The 22080-nt window shown below is 36.3% G+C and overlaps 3 protein-coding genes across 4 annotated transcripts; 1 reads left to right on the top strand and 2 right to left on the bottom strand.

The window, feature by feature from the left end:
* Positions 1 to 742: 742 nt before the first annotated feature.
* On the bottom strand, positions 743 to 9168 carry LOC103323569 (pumilio homolog 6, chloroplastic-like). The gene is given in 11 exon segments (XM_008225570.2): positions 743 to 1133; positions 1685 to 1856; positions 2085 to 2279; positions 3747 to 3857; positions 3964 to 4176; positions 5138 to 5245; positions 5335 to 5476; positions 5560 to 6866; positions 7155 to 7606; positions 7609 to 7851; positions 9029 to 9168. Coding segments are annotated over 10 exon segments (2901 nt in total). The 5' UTR covers positions 7790 to 7851; positions 9029 to 9168; the 3' UTR covers positions 743 to 1113.
* Positions 9169 to 10473: 1305 nt separating this feature from the next.
* LOC103323568 (metaxin-like protein) lies at positions 10474 to 15207 on the top strand. Its single transcript, XM_008225569.3, has 6 exons — positions 10474 to 10772; positions 11471 to 11805; positions 11964 to 12040; positions 12210 to 12270; positions 13976 to 14129; positions 14696 to 15207. The coding sequence occupies exons 1-6, from the start codon at positions 10631 to 10633 to the stop codon at positions 14869 to 14871; spliced, it is 945 nt and encodes a 314-aa protein (XP_008223791.2). The 5' UTR covers positions 10474 to 10630; the 3' UTR covers positions 14872 to 15207.
* Positions 15208 to 15878: 671 nt separating this feature from the next.
* On the bottom strand, positions 15879 to 20985 carry LOC103323567 (nitrate regulatory gene2 protein-like). Of its 2 annotated transcripts, none has more exons than XM_008225568.2 (5): positions 20849 to 20985; positions 18267 to 19594; positions 17288 to 17499; positions 16864 to 17087; positions 15879 to 16695 (listed from the first exon to the last, which is right to left on the bottom strand). In XM_008225568.2, the coding sequence occupies exons 2-5, from the start codon at positions 19390 to 19392 to the stop codon at positions 15990 to 15992; spliced, it is 2268 nt and encodes a 755-aa protein (XP_008223790.2). In that variant the 5' UTR covers positions 19393 to 19594; positions 20849 to 20985; the 3' UTR covers positions 15879 to 15989. The 2 variants fall into 2 exon arrangements, with proteins under 2 accessions (XP_008223790.2, XP_088901881.1); XM_089045755.1 differs by having other exon boundaries at positions 17288 to 17460.
* Between the last annotated feature and the right edge of the window lie 1095 nt (positions 20986 to 22080).

Below are 22080 nucleotides of genomic sequence, written 5' to 3'. Positions count from 1 at the left end.
ATCAATATTCACTCGCAAGAGGAGCCTGAGAGCCTTTTCAATACATCGTTTTGGATTTTGGCGCTAAAGAAACACACAATTTTGTATAGCAGCATATGTCACCTCACAAGGGCATGCATAAAAGTTGCCCCCAAATAAGGTGTTCAGAATGTGTTAGCAGCATCTCAGCTATCATACAGCCAAGATCGCATAATGAGAAATGTATTGACATTTTAACTCGTGAGAGCACTTCAAGGGGTTTTCCTTATTCTCTGTTTTTCGGTATGAACCAAATTATTATTGCTAAAGAAGCCTTATTTGAGAGTTTCACTATAACACCCAAAATAGGGACTGAAATTATAAAAAAACCCAACACCCAAAACCCATCATTACACACACAAAACTCATTTATAAACACACCCAAAAAATATACAATTCTTGATTTTGGGTATGTTTCCATGTTTAAATAGTGTTTGAGTTTTTTTTATAAATACATGTCTAGGATTTGATTTATTAATAAATTTGTATTATTATTTTTGGGTCAAACATCAAAAGGGTTTTAGGGTTTAGAATTTAGTCAATTTTTGCAAGACTTGATGCAAATTGTCAGACCCCAATCCACAGGTGTACAAAACATATTTGACCCAAAAAGTTGGCACTCGTAAGTGCTTCAAAGGTCACTCTGGAAATGAACAGGATATTGTGCTAATTTTTATATGGTCATAAAGATCAAGGCCTACTGAAATCTGAAACCAAGAAAAAGGAAAAAAGATAAAGGCCTACAACTTATCATGAAAGCCACACATCTGAATAATGTGCTACATAAATTTACAGCACCAAGGTTTTCCTACCAATTACTCCATCCAATTGAGTTGTATTGCAATCAAATCATCCTAAAAGTATTTAAGTATATATTGCTTGACGATAAACAGATATTTACTTGCAACTATCAACCCGACCCACATCAACCCTCTCTTATCGAATTGCACATGACAACTTCGCACATACTGAGGCGGCACAGCCACAATCTCATGCCATTCTCTTCAATTGCCAGGGGGATGCACATTACCTCCATGCTTTGACAAACCACAGATTCACTGAAAGTAAATTCTTGTTTAATTCCCTTTGTTGGCATCACGATCCTGATTGATTTTCTGTAGGCCAAAGAAAAACAAACCGTACAGTCAAAAGACAGAAACATGAAAATTCAAATGAAGTCTCTGCTAAGTTTGACCCTGTATACCACTTGGAGATGCTCAAAAATTTATTTCCGGATCACCAAGTAAAGATGTTTAGAGATTAGTTACAAAACACGACCAAAAGCAAAAAACAAAAACAAAAACAAAACTAGCAAAGTCGCCAGGGGGGCAGTACAGCGGACACTCATCATCAAAGATTATTATGCCATACATTTAACCGTACACGCAGATTAAACATAGATGCTTGCATCCGGAAGGTAGTATGCAACTTAGGCTGCGTGGATTTTCCTAGTCAATGAACTGAAAAAAAATAAGGAAATTTCAAATGCAGTTGAGGCTACTTCAACTGCATTTCGGTCATTTCCACTTCAACTGCATTTCGGTCATTTCCACTTCAACTGCATTTCGGTCATTTCCACTACCTCTCCAAGTTAATGTAGTGTTCAACATGCATATCCATGCAGCATTAGTACAGCAAGAGTGGTTTAAAGTTTAAGAATACACACCTTCTCCAAAAAGCTGCTCAAACCGAGACACAATGTGTTTCCCATAAGTGTACTTCTTCAATGCATGAGTATGAGCCCTTATACGATTAATTAATATCACCCGCTGACTATCAGTACAGATTTCAAGAGCCTTCTGGATCACATAATTTGCAAATTGGTCCTTCATCATTACCTAAGACAAATCAAACATGAAGGTAAAGAAAGTACATTGGAAGCTCCAAATGCAACACAAAATATGCAACTGACCTGAAAATCCAATTACTTGTACCGCTCTTAAAAACTACAAATTGATATATATAAGTGTGCGAGTGTGTGCATTAGCGCACGAAACATACAGAATATAACTGAAGGATTGTTCTTATAGGACTGGGACTGAAGGATCAAGAGAAATTATTCATACCAACAAATTCTCATTTCCTTCATTGTGCCCAACAATCTCCCTAACTAACCGTTCCCGTTCTGCAGCACCACCATACTCCAAGCATTTCTCAACAACATTTGAAGCAAACTTGTGTTGGCTCAGCTGTACAATATGACCCGACAACTTGCTTATAATTTGGCTTCTTTCATGAGGTTTTCCCCTCTCTAATACATGCTGTCAACCATTAAAAACATTCATTAGCCCAACAATTGACACAGATCAATCACTTGAAAGATAAATAAAACATATATGCAGTTGGAAGCATAAAGTACATCCAGAAGTTTAGTTGGCAATAAGTATTGCACATTAGAGCAAAGGATATTTCATATTTGCAATATAACTGTCTCAACTTTCAGCTATTTGGGGAGAAAAAAGCCTACACATATACATGCATACATAAGAGTTTTGAGGAACCAAATAGGCACAAGAGAGAGAGAGAGAGAGAGAGAGAGAGAGAGAGAGAGAGCACTTCAACACCTCTCCTGTTGTCATTTCACATAGAAACTTGTGTGTGTAACAGTGTAAGCATGTATGTGTGGCAGGCAATTTCTGGAGTAGACTCAGACACTGAGCAGCAAGTACAGCTGTAAATCGGCTCTATACAACTTGAGTTCATATCGAGTTTGGGTCATCTGAACTCAGCTTGTTATAAAAGCAAGCCAAGCCTCGGCGCGTAAAGCTCATGAACATCTTGTTTATAAGTTTACTTGGAATGAAGGATCTTTTGAATGATGATTACAAAGCAATTCTATCAAAATCAAAGCATTTTGTTTATTTTCTTTTCTTTGATGCTTATATGGGCTATGTCTTGTTCTTATAGTACCATGTTGTGCTTCTACTTTTAAAGTTAATGTTGAAGAATGTATTTTTTTTTTAATTATTAAAGACCAATGTCCTTGCTGATAAATCTTAATTATTATGTTTATATCTATATTTTTATTTTTCTTATAAAAAAAATATCTATATTCGTATTCACTATTTATCATTAATCTTTCCCAGCTTGAAGATATTGTTATATAAGCGGGCCAACTTATCACTGTAAATTAGTTTGATACAGCTCGAGCTCAATTGTTCTTTCATCTTGTTCAAGCTTGGCTCAGGTCGGCTCATTTACACCCTTAGCCACAAGCCCACTCCTGTGGACTACTCAACTTCTGGAGTAGGCATTCCTTTTCAAACCATTTAGACCATCTGAATTATTCTTACTATTGGAAGCCTCTTTCTTCACAAACTAAAGCCTCTGTCAAAAAAGTTACCCAAACAATTACTTGCATAGCATAGTGTACTATCTCATTGCTTACTCAGCAATATACTTAGTCATTCTGTTAAATTTTGAACCTAAGACCTAACAAATAAACTATAATCTTTAGGCAGAATCTGAAAAGAGATTTGAACAGGAGTCTTACTGAAACGATTAAGGATTCTAGAACTGCCAATGTATGGCTATCCTGTTCCTATATGAGAGCGAAAATTCTCATTATAAACATGTGACTGTGCTAGCTCTATATTAAGAATTACCACCAAGAAGTCGACTGAGTTGCCGGTATGCATAAATAATATCTTTAGAAAGGCACCTTAACTCATCAGAGACAGACTAAGTCATAATTAGATAGTAATTATAGTACAGAGCCAAATACAAACCTGGGTTACATAATTGCCATACTGGTCCTGGGCAAGAGCACAAACAGACTCCAAGATCTCATCAACTATAAACTGGCATTGCAGCTCATCTGTACAATGCTCCAGAACTCTCTACAATGAACCAAACACAGGAAACAAGTTCATTCTTTGTGTGATAACCAAAGGAAGAACATTAAAGGGGGAAGAGAAGTGCAAAAACCCCTCAAGTTTAGTATACCTGTATAACACGACAACCATAAGGGTGCATTGAAAGTGTTGCAACTTGACCATGGAAAGCAGATATTATAAACCCAATTTTTTCTGTCGGAATGCTCTCAATGCACTTTTGTATGACATGGTTTCCATTTTGATCACGAACACATCTCATAACATGTCCATCCAGTTCATGTACAAGCTGTACTTTCTGTTCAATCTCGATAACCTCAAGTGCCTGCACCCACAGAAATAGTATATAATATAAGCATTACAATTGGGACAAGAAAGAACATTATGCTAGTAAGGCAATTATGTTATGCAGCTTGCTTCCAGTTCCAATTACATTATGCAAATATTGTTGGCAGCTTGTTAGAGATCTCATTTTCCAGCCAAGCCTATATAATCAGATAATAACAAAGTTTCAGTCTTGAAAACAAACAAACCCATCAGTTTATTATGAATTAGAGGGTGGCTATTAAAGATTAGCATGAGGGTAGGGTTGGGTGCGGAAGATGGGGGTTGCACTGAGGTTGGGGTGGTGGCTGGTGAGGGGTGAGGGAGGATCAATTCAAGAGAGAGCTTGGTGGGTTGGAGTGGCAGGGATGGTGGGTGGTATATAGGGCAGGGATACTGGGTTTTATTGTTTTAATTTTTTCCAAGGTTCTTTTCTATTTTAATCTTATTTTCTAATTTTAAACAGAATTATTTTAGTTTTAGTTAACAGAAGTTAAAAGCTGGACTTAAATTGATAACAGAATGAAATACAGTGACCAAATGTGTTTTCAAGCCTAAACACAGTGACCAAAATTGTGTTTTACCCAAGAAAATGTAGATTTACAAATTACAGGAACCTAATAAATTACCGCCACATGGACCTGCATTCAGTTGTTTACTTCTAAACATCACTAGTAATAGCACTTAATATTGAAGACCTCTTCAGCGCCTTCAAATATATATGAATGAGGTACACTACTAAAAAAAATGAAGATAAAATTTAGCAAAACTTCAAGACAAGTCAAGCTAAGATATCAATCAATTCAATCATAAGACCCCTCTAAAACTGTTCTCGACTATCTACACCCATAAAAAGGAAAAGCTGAGTCGTGTTATAGAATTGCAAATCATAAAAACATAAATCTGCAACATGAGGTTAATAAGCCACACATATTTTAGCAACACTTATCACACTCACATACCTTTTGGATTACACGACAGCCATACATCTGCAAACTTAAAGGAAGAATTTGACCTGAAAGTTGTTTGGCAAGTTCCTTCCTCTGCTGAGAGCTTCCATACTCAAAAAACTGAAATGAAAGGAAATGGAAATTAATAAAATGGCATGAACCATGACATTTCTTTAACTGCATATAGATAAGAAAAAATAGAAACGTACCTTCTGAATCACATAGTTACCGAAAACATCAGTCATTAGTTTAGAAGCATGTGGGAGAACTTCTTTGAATACAGAAGCCTTCTCTTCAGCACTACAGTTTTCCAACTTCTGCTGAATAAATCGACTCCCATGTTGATCAGCACTGGAGTTGAAAAATTCATGATGACTTACTTGTTTAAAAAAAATTATTAAAGAAATCAAAATTTGAGCACAAAATGAACTTACCTGAATTCAACAATATGTCCTGTGATGTCAGCCAGCTCAAATTTGCGGCCTTTTCCAGATTTCAACTCTTCAAGGAAATTATAAATCTTGGGGTCATCAAAACTATCAAAGCCTCTTTGCCCTGGCCATCCGGAATACAAGCCAGTATTTCTACCTGAACTTATGGGGGATACTGGCAACACTGGACCACTAAGGGGTGAGGTTGGATACTGCATCAAAATACCAACATTTGGTGCACTTCCAAAATAGTTGGGACTCACTGGCCCTCCTCTTTGTGGGTTCAAATTCCCCAGGCTTCCATTTCTCTGTTGTTGGATTTTGTGGTCATCCAAATAAGTAGCATGATTGGACACTTTCTTTGAGTCAAGGCCACCTCTAGATGCCAATGAATCAAATTGGCTAGAAACACCATATGACTCCACAAAAGGTTGTTGATGGTACTGCATGTACATAGGATCGGAAAAAGAAGTTTGCAGTGGAAAGCCAAGTTGCCCATAGAACTTATTTAAATGTTGCATATCAGCACCAGGTGAAATGCTGCCACCATTAGCAACCCCAGATGTATGAGCATTAAAGCTTGGACCAACAGTTCCATCAACAACAACAGGAACAGCACCTGGAGGATGGTATCCACCAATATACGGAGGAAAGCCAGTGGGGTTTAAAGCATATCCACCTACATATTGTGGAGGAAAAACGCCCGGTGCCTGAAAATTTGAATAATATGGATTAGCTGAACTCATGTAGGCTGCTGCAGTTGCATATAGTGGAGGTGTGAACCCAGATGTCTGGAGTAATGGCTGTACATCCGCTGCAAACTTGGTGGTGCTATGGAGATACTGATCCATGCCAACGTATGCTCCTTGGGAAGCTATTTGGGACTTGCCACTTTGAAGTTGAGATAAACTGTTTTGTTGTTGGTGTATCTGGTGTTGCGGAAAATGATTCTGGTAGCTGCGCTGCCATTGTTCTTGATTTTTTTTATTCTCTAGCATGTTAGATACATTAAGAGCCTTCATTTCAGATTCAATAACTGCAACACCAGCATCATTAATCCCTGTAGTCCTGGTAAAATCAAGAGATGAAGAACTTGCAATAGGGGCTGGTGAGGAATCATCATTTAGTGAAAGTACTGTATTATCTGCAGAAGTTGCAACCATGGTGGTCCTAATGGCAGCTGTCACATTAATAGGGGGATCATGCAAGGAACTGGAAACAGGTCTTTGATCAATGAATTCCTCAGGTATTTCATTGCCTAAGGTACGAGAGTGATTATATACAGGTTGTGGAGAGCCACCAAAATCTTCCTGGAAATAAAAGATGGTTTTGCATTTACAACCATGACATTGTAATGAGAGCAAGCTAAAAGCAATCAGTCATTACTTATTCCACATCAACTCCAGTGTTTTGCTAGCAGTAATATTCTTTGGAATTCACAGTATGATAAAACAATTATTTCATTTGTCAATAAGTGAAAATGATTCAAAACTTGACAACCTAACTAGAAAAATTATATTCAATGAAATTCTCAAGGTAACTAAAAATAGGAACATATGCACCTTGGTAAATAAAATTTCAAGGTATCGATTTTTAACCTGTATTAAATCACCCGCATTTTTGTGTTGGCCTACCAATGAAGCTGCATCCTCTTCAGACCAAATTTGGCTTGTCTGATCTACCCAATCACTAGAAACCTGTTTGGGTGACTGGTCATCCTCAGATTCTTCCTTGTGTGTAGGAAGTGATCCCTGAGACACATGCAAAGGAGCATTACCACTGTCATCTACAGGTCCCCAATTCTGGCTGAAACTACCAATATGGCGTACCAGGCGTCTATTCTCCCACGAGATAAGTGGAGGAGGAAGTCTAGGATTAAGATTGACATTGGCACAGTAATATGCCAAATAAGCTGGATCAGCAAGTAATTGTTCCTCAGATTCACACCTTTCAATAACACTACTTAGACTTGCCAAGCTTCCGGTCGTGCTAGAGTGCTGCTGGGATAGAAGGTTATCAATGGATAAAAACGAACCCTCCATGGTTGGGGTGCACTTCCACTTCGATTAGGGGAAGCATCATTTTCGCTGCTATGTAGCCTATGGCCCCTCAGAAGCAATTTCAACTCCTCTGCTGCCATATTAGCAGAGGATGGTGCAATTTTTGCAGCCTTCTTATGGGAAGCCCATTTTCCACTAGTTTCGGACATTCTGATTGGACTTTCTGTCGCCATGCTATCAGAATATAATATGCCCTCTTTTTACTATGATAGTATAAGAAACCTCACATGGAACCCTGAGAAAGCCAAGATATGCAGGGCATTAAAGGCAATATGTGGGGGACTATAGCAAGAAAATATACGAAGTAAAGATCAAATATAGTAAGACATTAAGTATAAACTATAGCTAATAGAAAGAACCAGAAATGAGAGAAGGCGCCCTAGTACTTCAACAGCATATGATTAGTAGAAAAACTTACTAACATTTCTCCTTAAACTGAGAACACTTAGAACTTTCATGCCAAGAAGTACATTTTTATTTTATAACCTTTTTTTCTTCTGAAACATGTGAACTTAAAATGTCCAAAGATAATATTTAGTCCTAAGAAAGCAGAGGATAGAAATTTCTCAAACTTATAATCGGTCTTCATATCTAACTTTTCTCAAATTGTACAAGATAAATGCACTACATGCTGAAAAGTAATTGATACATGGGCGTCATAACAGCTTTAAAAAGAGGAAATTCCAATAATAATAATAATAATAATAATAATAAAATATGGCAAGATTCATTAGTATTATCCAAATTGCAGAATTAATAACAGTTCTTATTAAGTGAATTTTTTTTTATCTTATCATTCACTTCCAATTATCAGCAAAAAGGAAAAAAAAAACTTCATTGCAATGCAAGTGAGAGCTTAGACCAGCAGATAACATGAAAAATTAACCCTTTGACGATAAAAAAGTTAAGAAAAGCAAAAACAGCCTCTTTAGGAAGCTCCAAAGAGAGACTTCATTTCAGACGTAACTAATACGAGTTCCTGAGTTTTGAGAAGAACCCAAAACAACATAATAATAAAACTCAAAACTCTCTCTTTCCCTTCCCCCAAATTTCTATCCAACCAATCGAAATGCAAGAAAAAAGCCAATAAAAAACATGGATAATCAGAGGCAGACACAAATATTATCTTCAATAACAGCAAGCCCCAGCATACTACACAGCCAAAACCATGAAAAGCACAAACTTTATCAGCAGCAACCAGTCAAACACATAGAAATGGAAAGGGAAAGAAACCCAGTAGAATTCAAGCATTCAAATACAGCAAAACGGTCAGAACAGAGTACCAAAGTATTGGAAACGACAGGAGCAACACAGAGAGATAAAGAAACAAAGACAGTTTGAGTTTTGGGAACCCTAGGTGGACCTTTTTTTGTCACAGCAAAGTTTGAGTAAAACGTTACAGATTCCCTTACCACCACCAGCTGATGCAAAAGATTCACTGTTCAAAACAAACCCTAGATTCTCTTCGGAGAGAGAGAGAGAAAGAGAGAGGGATGTGATGGTCCGTCTGTGGGTCTACTAAAAATGATGTATTTGGCTCAATTCAGCGGGTATTTGCTATTTAAAGCTCTGTTTCTTTAAACCGAAGAAAAAGCGCTAATTCCATTCCAGATAAGGTTTTTGCTCTGTTTCACTTCAAATTCTCTTTTAAATTTTGCTTCCTTTTCGGGTTTTTTATTTTATTTTTTCATCTTTTAATTTCGCTTTTACCTGAAAGGAGAGTAAAAAAAACCCAAACTCCAGGTGAATAAAGTAAAAACACTACTACAAACATGGACTCAGCCAAGTTGAACAGAGTGGATGTGTTTTCCGCTCTCTACTCAAGTTCGTATTCGAATCCCCCTCTTATTATCGCTTATATAAAAATAATAAATAAAAGTAAAAACACTACTATTATTGGGGATATGAGCCTTTGGGTTTGGTTGACTTTAATGGCAAATCAAAATGGACAAACAAGAATGTATGCTAAATTGCATGTTGCTTTTGCATATGCTACCTTGCGTATGTAAGCAGAAAAAGGAAATGGTATCTTCCATTTTTTTAATGATCATCTTGCATAACTGGTGATGTACAAAAGAAGATAAAGTCTACATCATTATTATACTATTGTATTTAACTATCATATTTTCTTTGAAAATTAAAAGGAGTGCCATTAGTGCGATGCTGATTCTTGTGTGTTTATAATGTTCTTGCATCCACAATGACGTTGTTTTAGGATTAAGGGTATGCATTGAATTAATAATTCAATAGAAAACTAAACATCGTGAATTTGAATAGAAGAAACATCATATCAACTATGAAAATCAGGAAGTGATATCGTTATAAATCTTATTTACTCTAGAAACGTGCATTATGTGTTTTTTTTTGGGTATAATAAATGTGTATTAGAAGAATTTGAATAAAACTCTTTAATCTTTTATTATTATTATTATAATTGGAATACTCTCCAATTGAAAACACATATGATACATCATTTTTATTTCGCAAGCAACATTTGTGTGAAGGTTTTGAATATAAAAAGAATTGTTTCGTGGACGCTACTTCTTATATGAATATATTCGTGTGTTAATTCGAAACGTATTAAGTTATCTAATCAAGAAATATATATATTATCTTAATTATATTTAAAATACAAAGAGTAATTGTATACTGCATGAGTTTGACAAACTTTGTATATGAGCGATAAACGTGCCTACATTCATCTCATTAGTCCTTTGTCGTCAAGCTCACCATTTATTTCTGCCAAACAAAATATATTTAACAAAAATAATAATAATTCATGCCATTGGGCCTCGACCCATTTTAATTTGGGATCGACCCGTTTTAGACTCCATGACCCATTTGTGAAACAAAGGCTAACAAGACCCAATTTCCAAAACCTCCAGGAAACCCCCCTGCGTCTGCGTTACGCGTCCCTGTCTTTTTGTGCAAGACCCCCCATCGAGAAAAAACCCTACTTTGCTTGTGGACTTGAGCTCAGAAAGGCAACGCCCCAAGTGGGTTTCGTAGGTTTTATGGAAGAGTACACTCTCGTGGTGAGGAAGCCCTGTTTTGGCTTGCCTACTGCTTGCCCTTCGTGCTTGCCGGTCTTCTTCTACCTCAAGTTTGCTAATGTTCCCTTTCACTTGGATTACAGTCTTACCTACCCTGACTCTGGTATCAACGCTTTCTCTGCATCTTCTTGTTTATCTTTCGTTTTCTGAGAATTTTATGGTTGGGTTTTAGTAGGGTTTGGCATTTTGGTAGTCAGATTTTTCCAGGAGGTCTTATTGGACATTTGGTTCTTGTTTGTTTTATGCATTGAGGTTTTTTGGGGACTGATTTTATGCATTGGGTTGATAATTCCATAATATATGGGTTTTTTTGTTGTTTCTTGGATGTGAAGTTCCTAATTCCCATCTGCTACTAATTTGAAGTTTTTCATTCAAATTTCTTATAAATTATTGTGAATTGAGCTCATATCTTGGTTTTGTGGATGGTGTCTGTTATGCATTAGCAGTACGGTTGGGATGTGTGTTGTTTAAAAAAAAAAGGATTTTGTGGGTTTGGTATCAGTTTAAATGGGTTTCTTTGTATATTTAGGCAGATCTAATTTTATTGGACAAGGGTTCCTAGAGTTGTTGTTTCCACGTCTGTGCAGGAGCCTTGATCAGCATAGGCAGTATGCTTTTTGCACCTGCTTATTATATTTGAATTTGTATAATAATGAGTTTATTTATAGGATTAAGCTCTGTTGTTGTAGCAATAAAAGCTTCAAATTTAATTTTTCATTTACATTTGAGTACAGTGTGAGTGTGTGCACACATCTTACAAGTAGACGAAAATGATGATATTGACTGTGGCTTTTGTTTTAGATAAAATCCCTTATATTGAATCTGGTGAGTACGTGACTTATAATAATGAGAAGGGTGGCATTATCGAAAGACTGAAAGAAGATTGCATTGCTGATTTGGACACTGAACTTCGCTCAGTTCCGGAATGGATATCTACAAAGGCAATGATTAGCTCCTGGCTTGCTGATGCAATCAAGTATGAACTCTGGTTGGGAACAGATGGTAGTTCTGCCGAAACGATATATTATTCTGATCTCCCATGGCCAATTGGAAAGATTCTATTCTTAAAGCAACTGCACAAAGTAAAGCAGGAACTTGGGATTACCAAAGACAATTCTGAGAAAATAGAAGAACAGGTTTTTTTTTTCTTTTTCCTTATCCTACTACTTTGTGTTAAGTAATAAATTCTCTCTCTCTCTCTCTCTCTAGCAGTTATTTTATATGTTTTTTTTTGTTCACTGTTATGTATATTATTGAAACAATATTTTTATTGATCTGAAAAATTGATGGACAGACATACAAGAGAGCCAGCCTTGCATTTGGAGCCCTGTCAAGCAGGTTGGAGGAACATAACTTTTTATTTGAAAACAGGTGCTTTTCTATTGCATCAATACTCCATTTCCTTTTATAATGAAGTCCTTAGAACTTCTTGTTATTGCTCAACTTTCTTTCTTTTGTTTTAATATCCTTTTACATGCAACGTAACAATTAATACTCACCTGCTGATTGTGTATCCACCTGCATCGTTCCTTTTGTGCAGGCCATCAAGTTTGGATGCACTCTTTCTTGGGCAGGCACTTATCACTCTTCAAGCATTACCAGTAAGTCATTTTATTTATTTGCAGACAAAGAGAGGAGAAGTTTATATTAGCAGTTAAGAACCATTTACATTAAACTTTATCAATAAAATAGTTTGAATCTTGCAAGAAGTTCAGTTTCCGGATAGAATTTTGAGCTTTCCGTGTGGATGAGTAATCCATATAAACTCATAGAGTATTAATTGCTTGAATGGGAAATAAAAGTAAAATAAGATGCACGCCATGTTTAATTCTGCATCATTTCATGACCTTGAAAATTATGATTTGCACCGTTTTCTATTTGAGCTTAGTAATTATTTTTTAAACTCTTTTGAAAAGAAACGTTGTGTAAATTCTAATGCTTCTAACTCATTAGTCTTGTTTTCAATTTTTTTCAAACAACAATCAGAGGATGTTGATAGATTGGAAACAGGACTTCTATTATCTCTTTTTGGTAATGGTTTCTGGATTGTGACTTACAATACAAAGAATAAACACACTGTACATGTATTTATTTTATAAGCTACTTTTTTTTGGGACTGTTAATAAAATATGTATTACACTGGGAAACAGAATTCTTCTGCTTTACATTTTGTGAAACTTTGTTTACCGGTATCTTTTATGCTTCAACCTCAAAATATCGGTTTATTTTTCTTGGGCCAGTGAGATTAAGATTTTTGTCTAAAAGGCTTGGGTTCAAGTTGAACTGTCAACAAGCAAAACGGGAAAATTGGCTTTATACATATACCCTTTTGTATCTGGTCTGGAACTCTGACTGAACATTTTGAGCTTAGAAAAATGTGCTGCAGTGTATAAATGACACAGTTCTTGTTGACAAAATCCAACCGCTTGAACTAAATAGCAAATTTAAACTAAAGAAAGATGATACTGGTTCTGAACTCACACTCAGATGTTAGTGTTCTGTGCGCATATTTTGGCCCCATGATTGAACTTTTTAGTTAGCAAAGCGTAGGAATCAAGTTTGCAGCTTTTCAATTTAGTTTCCCGGTGCTTGATTTATAGCTTCATTGTTCATCTCTCAACTGGAATTATGCTTTCCATCCTCCCTTCTCCTTTCAGATTTACTGATATCGTTATATAGTTACTTATTATTATTTTTGGATCTGGACATTGTATAATTACTCTAAGCACCTAGTTTTTCAAGTATCACGCCCTTTTATTATGTTGTCCTTAACACTAAAACAATGTGTTGGCACTTTTAGTAAGTAATTATAGCATTCCTACTATTTGCAACATATTGTTGTGTACAAAATATCAAGTTTAAAATTACATCAATTGCTACTGTGCTATGTTAATTATAACACACGGAAATGCTATGAGGGCACACTGGTGTTAATATTTTGTTTTCTTTTATTTCCCTGCTTTAATGCTTTCTCACTTTATTCATGCATTAGCCTGTTTTCTATGTGACATTGGATCACCTTTTAGATGTGAGATTATGTACATGATTTTAGTTGGAGTTGGTTCCTGATTTTGTTTTGTCATCATGCATGATTGCTTATTTTGATAATCATGAGTTATATGAAATTTGATCTTGCAATATTGCAGAGATGAATCCAAACTTGTTTTTAATATTATTCTTCAATATATTAGTTTTTACTGAATGAACTTGGCCTATGTGCTACACCAAGTTGTATACCAGATTTTGTCGAATCTTTTTAGTTTAAGAGTTTTGTTAACCCTGCATCTTGAAATTTTGTGCTGTTAGGAAACATCAGTGCTGCGGAGCAAGCTTTTAGAACATGAAAACCTTGTTAGGTATGTTGATAGGCTTAAGACAGAGTTCGTGGATGCAGGTTCTTCATCTTCAGTCCCAAACTACCCTTCATCAGCAGCTCCTAGAAGAGGTCCTTCAAATTGGAGTGAGATACTTTCATATTCAAGACTCATATATCTGTATTTATTCCTTTGGACGGTATAATGTATTGGATTTTTTGCTTTTACCAAACCAGATCAATTCCCTCTATTTTTGTTTCTTGAGTGGAATCGTTTCGTACCCTGGAAAATTTGGGATTAGACTTGGCTTGCACACTGGCAGTTTTCAACACCCTGTTTTTGCTGTCAGAAAAGTAGTATTTTAGTTTTGAGTGTATAAAACACGAATGAGATTCCAATTAGGTCTCTCTTTAACTGGAAGCTGCAGTTTGCAATCTGCGATCATGTGAGACCAGATTCCTCTTTCTTGCATCACTAATGTTAGAGCTTACGAACCGGTACATGGGTGATATATATCATCTAAAATATAGATAGGTCACGAAAGGTAAATTGTAGTTCTTCAGGAGCTAATATATAATTTGACCTCTTGTGTATATGAAGTTTATGTGATTGAATTTTGTTTAATTATTTTAGTCCTATATGTGATATTCTTTTATCAGTAGAAACTTAATTATCCTGAATGCAATTCTCTTATGCTTATTTTATTTTTCAGGTTCTAAGCCCAAGAGCAAACCCAAAAGGGAAAAAACAAAGGAGGAGAAAAGTTTTAAGAGAAGGTCCAAATATTTTTTGGTAGCACAGCTGGTTTCAGTTGTACTTTTCGTCACTCTCATGGCCCGAGCGGATGATGCTGAAATTGAGCTTGATGATGATGAAGGATATGAGTAAATGATTAGGAAAAAAAAGGTTTATCTTTCTGAGTTATATTCTCAACAGCAGCATTTTTTTGCACAAAAACCAGCCAGGGTTAGCAGCCTGATGAGGAAGATTTTTTCAGTAATCCCGTTCTTTCATTTTTGTAGTATGATATGGATGGAAAATTTTGGAAAATAAGCACCTTTATAATTACATGATATGATTTATTGGAAAGATCGAGTTAGAAACGTAGACTTTGGGGCTTGAAAGATATTCTCCTAACCTGTAAGATTCCAACGTTTGACTTTTGAAACAATGTTGACAGTGTGTAAATTTTGTTCAATTTGAATTGTTCAAGGGTTGGACCAAGATGCAACTTCATACTTATAGGTCTTGGCCCTCTTGGGGCTTCATTTTTCTGAATGATTTCATGGAATATGGCCCTGATACACAAATCTTGGAACTTGATTATTGATTATGGTTGTAATGCTGTTATTCAATAGAAGTTCTTGGTTGATATGGGGATTTCTTGAAAAGGAAGCACAATGGTAAGACTAGAACCCATCCCATCAGGCGGGTGTATTTTGACAGAAGACATTGTGCTAGGTTGGAAGAGCATTATGTCATATTAATCTGCCTGACGTCTAGCCAGTCGTGTTTGAGCACCTGCATTAGGGTTTTGAACATCTGGTGCCGGTGGCTGATTTGACTAGGAACCTCATTTTGTGTCCAAATGAACTAGGGTCTTGCAACTCCTCGCACGTGGAGGTTCCTAGAAAATGAAAGAAAGGATTGCACTAGCGGATTTGTAGTTCAGTGGTGGTGGTGGTGTTTGATCCTTTATGTTTTGAGTACTTTGCTGAGGTTTTAAACCAAGCATGTTATTGACTAACTTTTATTACCAAAGCAATGAATAGAGATCTGAACCCTGGCACGTACAGATTATCTTTCCTGTGACGAAATGTTATAACTAATGTTCTTTTTCTACTCTTCTAGCGAAGTCGCAACTATATCAGGATTCAGACACTAGCTAAAAGGGATAAGGTGGCAAAAACTCTATGCTAATATTCAAAATAGATTAATTTATAATTACATTGACATCCATTAATCACTAAACTACCCCATAAACATCAGAAAACTACATTGCAGCTCTAAGCCTTGGCGTTGTCCCATTGATTCACAAGTTCGGCATATCCATCAGCAGAAGCAATAGAAAACTCTGTCAGTGAGCTCGTAGTAACTGACATTCCAGCACAAAGTACCCTTATAGCAACCTCAGCCATTTTGTCTGCAGTCATTACTTGTTCAACTTGACCGACCTCCACAATTTTCATATCCCCACTAAATTCATCTGGTGTTCCAGCTCCAAATCTCTTTGAACCTACCCTAACATGACGTGAATCCTCTCTAAGCTGTTGTGCATAGAGGGACCCCATACCGGCTGCAAAAAAATCTAGTCCATCCAGCACCGGTGTCTCATGTATGGCATCCAGAAACCTTGACCATTGGATGCAAATTCCAAATATTGGAAGAGCACCATTTGAGCGACAGGGAGAGAGTGGCAACTTCGATGTATCAGGATCAGCCCTCATGCAACGGAGCAGCCACCCCGTTAAGGCATGCACATAGGATCGTTGAGAAGCGATCCATGACTCAAAATAAGCTCTCCAATTCCTCAGCTCTGTCTCAAGATTGGCAGCTGAACGTGCTAGCCGGTTTGGATCAGTAATTGAAATGGAAGAATGTCTTTTAGCTTCCAGTTTTGAAGGTGTGCCTGCTAGTAAAACCTTGGCTTCATCTAGGCTTCGTTTCTGTGACCGATGACACTCTGCCATTACTTTCCACATCCTTGCTAACCTGGAGTTAATTATTAATTAATTAATTAATTAATATATAGGGATAAATACTTAAAGCATGGTGTGAGCTCATATGCTGCCATGCAGTCAGCTTCAAAGCTAATTCTATGCATGGAAAAAAGATGAGCACATATTTTAGCTACGGTTGATAAAGAGCTAAGGTCCATACCCTTGTACCAGTTCTGAAAGTTGAGGCTGCAATTCTTCATCCCTTAAGGTCTCAATCCTGTTTGAAATAGCTTCAACCGAATGTATTGAAACCTTCATCTGAGTATGCAGATCTCTAATGGCTGCCCTTGTTTTTTCTAATGCAGAATAGTCATCTCCTTTTACATCTTGGTTCCGGAGATGCGTCAATTTCTTTTCGTATGCAATCCGAGCCTTTTCTCCAGACTGTAAGTAGTGATGCACAGATCAATTTTTCATATTTTCCTTTTTGTTTAAGCATAAGGCAACACATATTTATATCATGAACTGTAACATATGCATACAAAACATAGAGAATTCCATTTGACGATTCAAGTATTTTTTGTAACACAAGCAGGTGCTATTTGCAATATGTAAAAAGTATGTGGTAGAGTTTAGAATTATACCTTGACTTCCTCATAGAGTTTCTTCTCCCAAGCATATAATCTATCCAATGTTGATTGGTGACTACCTGAAAACATGCAGGGCTCCTCTGAGATGTCACTACTGCTTTCATAGCCTTCATCTTTAGAGCACGAAGAATTCAGTAAATATCTGGAAGAGGCTGAGCGAGAAGAAGCTGTGCGAAATAAAGCTACTGGGTTCAACATTTTCATAGCTGCAACAACAAAGTACTTACTATATAATAACCTGAAAGTTCAAAGAAAATAAGAAAACGAAAATGAAGAGTTGATTTGATGAAACATTGACCTCCCTGGACTGCATATTGACATACAAGGTAGCAGATAGGACAAGATCTAATCTGTTGTCTGCATATTTTATTTATTATCTGTATATAATCTGTTATCCCTGTGTTTGTAAAATCACAATATATACTCCTTGTGAAAGTAGGCTTCCCTCATTTATGTATTGAAAAATTAATTGGACAAGTCTTGGAAGATTTTGTAATTGCAAGATTCCGAAATGTTTTTCACTTTTGCTTCTTGAAAATTAAATAAATCATTGAAAAAAGTAGGTTATTATCTAGTGTATAAATTGGCTGTCATGTTTCCTACAAGTCCCCTCATATCATACAACAATACATTTTGTTAGTTAACCTATGAGTTTTGTGAATCTCAACAGTTTCTTATACTTTGTGAACATGCATATGATTTATGGTTTCCCTACTTCAGTCAGTGGCAAAGAGAGGATTAGGATCCTCTCAATTTGGAGATTCCATCAGGTTGTTCATTTGGAAGACCAACTTGTTCAATTTGGTAGAGAGGATACTTATCCTTGTGCCTGGAGGCATTTGGAAGCATGCCTTCCACAGCCATATCATGACCAACGCCTAAACAGCCATCTGATGGAAACTATGCACAAATGCCAAGGGCATAACAAGAACAAATAACAGTATGGGTGAAGTAAAAAGTCAAGTAAGCAAACCTGTGAGTTCGTTGGAGGTTGACGAGTACTCTGCTCTACCGGCCCCTAACAATGCTGAGACCTCATTGGCTGCATTGCAAACAATCATGAACTGAGTTTCTAAAACCTTGATAACTTCTGCCATACTTGTTGGCCTTCGGTCTACATAAACAGTAAAGCCTGGCGTTTCCTCCTTAGCTTCCCTGTGACCAACAGCGGTTGCTTGGTTACTAGTTTCAACTTGTCTTGTATTCTGAGATCTTGACACCTCTATACTCACACTACTATGCGATGGCATTTTTGCATCATGCTCAATTTCAGTTCCGCTATCCATTTCCTCCTCCTCTTCCTCCTCTTCCTCATTAACATCTTCAATAATAACTTCTTCTCTGTTGCAGTTTAGATCAACTTTATCCTTTTCTTGTGCTACATTTGCCTCGTTAGCACATTCCTCCTGTTCAGTCTCAACTTCTTCCAAGTCAGGGATCCCTTCTTCTTCTCTGACCTGCCTTAGACCTCTAATCTCATCATCCATAACTGTCTGATCAAGACTACTTCGAGTGGGATAACCATAGTAATCTAATGATGAAAATGGGTTCCAAAAGAAATCCCATTGAGAATTTTGAGGTGAAGGCGGAGGGATGTTGGGTCTATTGTTAGGGGAATAAGAGAAGAACGAAGAATTCATTGGTGAAGATTGCATTCCAAAGAACCCATCCATCCCAAAATGGTGGATTGGAGAGTAAGTTTCAACTCTGGCTGTTTCTGGTGATTGAGGCCTCTCTTCAACTGAAACTGCTGGGTTCCCTCCTGATCTTAGATAACATATTTTCACAGATGAATGGGGTTCAGATTGGATTTGTGTAGGTGTGAAGGATTTTGGTGAAATTGAGATAAAACCAGGACTTGTTTTCTTAATGGGTGTGAAAGGTGGGGTTATGAATGACTCTAACAAGAACTCACGAGGCTCATCTCCTTCGACATAATCACGAAGAGCAGCTGAAACTCTTTTTAGGGACTGGATATAGGCAATGTGTCCAGAGGCAAATCGTGTTCTTTGCTCCAGAGCCTGTTTAATAAATCTCTTTCGATCTTTACAAAGTTGAATTGCTTCCACATCATCTAGCTTTGATGTAGAGCATCCCATCTCTAGTTTCCTCTTACCTTCTTCTTTCACCCTATGAATTTTTCAGGCTTGAATCAAAACCAAAATCACAAGGGTAGTCTTGTGTATTTCTCGCCAGATTCATAAGGTTTTCTGAGGCTGATCAGTAGAGGACTTCAGTGACCTCACTCCAACATGAAGAACAATCACATGTGCAAAGCACGAAAAACCAACTGGAAATAATCTGCATTTTAAATAACTACATTGTCACTTATTTAAATTATTCTATAGAACTAAAAACACTTGGAAAAGGTCTGAGTACTTTTCTTTTCTTTATATTCAAGTCACAAGGAAGGTTTCAGAACATCTCAAACTTGCACAATCAGGAAGATGAGATTCTGTCAAAACCCCACACGACTATATAAAATCCTGGTTGCTACAAAGGCCTATTAAGCTACTAAGTTTTTGTCAAGCTGGGGAAGAAAGCATAGAACTAGGCTAGGAAACAACTTGCAAAAGAACCTCCTACCATATCCTGAACAGAAAGGTATATCTTTCATTATTGGTGTATAATGGGATAGTATTTCAGTTTTTTTTTTTTTTTTTTGCTAATTTAAGAAGGAAAAAAATTATCTGGGACAACACATAAAGGTTAAGGTTTCCAAAATTTACAATTTTATGATGAGATGACAGTCACATTAATTCAAACCAAGAAATAGAGGAAAATGAAAAGGGAAAAAACTCAGAGAAAATAAGAGAAGGGCACAGCAAAAGGAGATAAAGGGGAGAGGGGGAGAGAGAGAGAGAGAGAGAGCACAGCAAAACGTTTGAATAAAATCTTCTCTGAAATCTTATTTCAGTTGTTCATATGAAGCTGGAAAACAAAGTTTTAGACTTTTGCGAGAAAATAAAAAGAAACCCCTTTCTTCCTCTTTTTTTTTTTAAAAGAAAACTAATTTCAATATGTTGTTATGCAGATATGACAAACAGAGATTTCAAAAATAAAAAGGAAATAACTAAAACTCATGAATGGAGAAGAAAAAAGGAAGCTCTATCTTGGAAATCAAAGAAATTTATATCATTAATGCTTTCTGAAGAGATCCAAATTAATACTAACAACAAACACGAGAAGCCATTTAATTTTTTCAGCTTGTATTAAAGTGACTCAATGCTCACCTAAAGCTCATATGAACAAAAAGCCAGAGAACCCATTGCAAAACTTGGGAAACAGAAAAGTTCAAATGTTTTATTTGAACAGGATGAAGGCCAATCAAGCCTACATGAACATTGAAATTCAAAAAGGAAAACCCATTTCGTAGTTTGAAAAATTAAATTAAATCTAGTGCTGAAAATGCTGATAAGAAAGCACAACAGCTTCCCAAGAAACTACTAAAAAAAAAGAAAATGAGCTTTGGCTGATTGTTCTAACGAATAATTTACAACAAATAGAAAGAAAATAATACAAATGAACAAACTGGATTGCAGTGGAGAAGTATACCTTGGTAATTGCGGGCGGGAATAAGAGAAGGAGCTTTGATCACTGAGAGAGAGAGAGAGAGAGACGGAGAAACAGAGAGAGAAGCATAGAGACGTTGCGAAAAAAGTAACGGTCAAAAGCCAAATGAGAAGAAAAACATAAAAAAACAAAACTTAAAGTTCGAGGTTGGAGGACTCAAAAAAGATAAAGGGGGAAACAGCGGGCCGATAGGTAGAGAATATGACAGCTCGATAACTTTGCCCTCCATGTTGTATATATTTCTGTAAATGCCACTTCAATTTTGTTGTACTTCTGATCCGAGTGTGAGTGCTGACAAGTGGTGTGTTAAAGTTTTGTTTTGTGGGTGATTATATTCGTACTTAAGAGTTAAGATATTAAGCAGGAAAGTAAAGAAAGTTACAATTATCTGGTATTAAAAAAAAAAAAAGTTACAGTTAAATTACAATTACTAATTATTAATTAAACTCAATATGGCATATTCACATATGCAAACATTTTTGAATTAGTGAACTAGGTGCGGACATCAAGCCGGTCGAACTGTTCAAATGAAGGAAATTAAACTAATCTACTCAATTTCATTCAGTTCCACCATTGAAAAAGTATAATCCTGAATTTAATTGAATCTTGGTTTAGTTTGATTTGGTTTAGTTTGATTTGGCTTATATGTAAACAATCTAAACAAACCAAACCATCTATGTTAATATTATTTTTTGTTCTTAGGCATTTTCTTGTTGGTTTTAACTTTTATTTACTATTGTGTTTCATTCCACACATTCACCTTTAATATATAATTGTGCTGCTAATTTATTACTTTGATGGAATGTTGAATGTTGATAGGATGCTAGAGATTCGGAAATTATAATGGTGGTGGCTTTATGTGTGCTTGCAATTGTTGAGAATGTTAAGGTGATGATTTTTACTTCATAGGGTTATAAGAAGTAAGAAAATAAAATATAACTTTGTACTTTAATTGCACTAAATCACTACAATAATAATAATAAAATACTGTTTTTTCGGGGTAAAAAATAATAAAATAGTGTTCAGCTTAGGCATAAATTGACAAACCGTTCAATAGTGGGTTGGTTTGATTTATCCACTCATTTTAAATCAAACGTACCGCTCAATGATTAATTGGTTTGGTTACGATTTAGGGATGAAATTCATTCACACTGGCCACACCCACTAGTAGCAGAAAAACTTGTATAAAACGGGAATAACACTGTTTGTTATTC

The sequence above is a fragment of the Prunus mume genome, linkage group LG2, assembly GCF_029339155.1.
Source record: "Prunus mume cultivar Tortuosa linkage group LG2, ASM2933915v1, whole genome shotgun sequence".
In the NCBI taxonomy this organism is placed as follows: domain Eukaryota; kingdom Viridiplantae; phylum Streptophyta; class Magnoliopsida; order Rosales; family Rosaceae; genus Prunus; species Prunus mume.
The sequence above is the reverse complement of the archived record's forward strand: the minus strand, read 5'-3'. Positions and strand labels throughout refer to the sequence as shown.

Excerpts from the sequence above, each read along its gene's own strand:
- LOC103323568 (XM_008225569.3), top strand. The coding sequence starts at position 10,631 with ATGGAAGAGTACACTCTCGTGGTGAGGAAGCCCTGTTTTGGCTTGCCT. Across the intron at positions 10,773-11,470 it reads TCTTACCTACCCTGACTCTG|ATAAAATCCCTTATATTGAA; the intron begins GTATCAACGCTT and ends CTTTTGTTTTAG. Across the intron at positions 12,271-13,975 it reads TCACTCTTCAAGCATTACCA|GAAACATCAGTGCTGCGGAG; the intron begins GTAAGTCATTTT and ends TTGTGCTGTTAG.
- LOC103323567 (XM_008225568.2), bottom strand. The coding sequence starts at position 19,392 with ATGGGATGCTCTACATCAAAGCTAGATGATGTGGAAGCAATTCAACTT. Across the intron at positions 17,088-17,287 it reads AACTCTATGAGGAAGTCAAG|TCTGGAGAAAAGGCTCGGAT; the intron begins GTATAATTCTAA and ends CACTACTTACAG. Across the intron at positions 16,696-16,863 it reads CTTTCAGAACTGGTACAAGG|GTTAGCAAGGATGTGGAAAG; the intron begins GTATGGACCTTA and ends AATTAACTCCAG.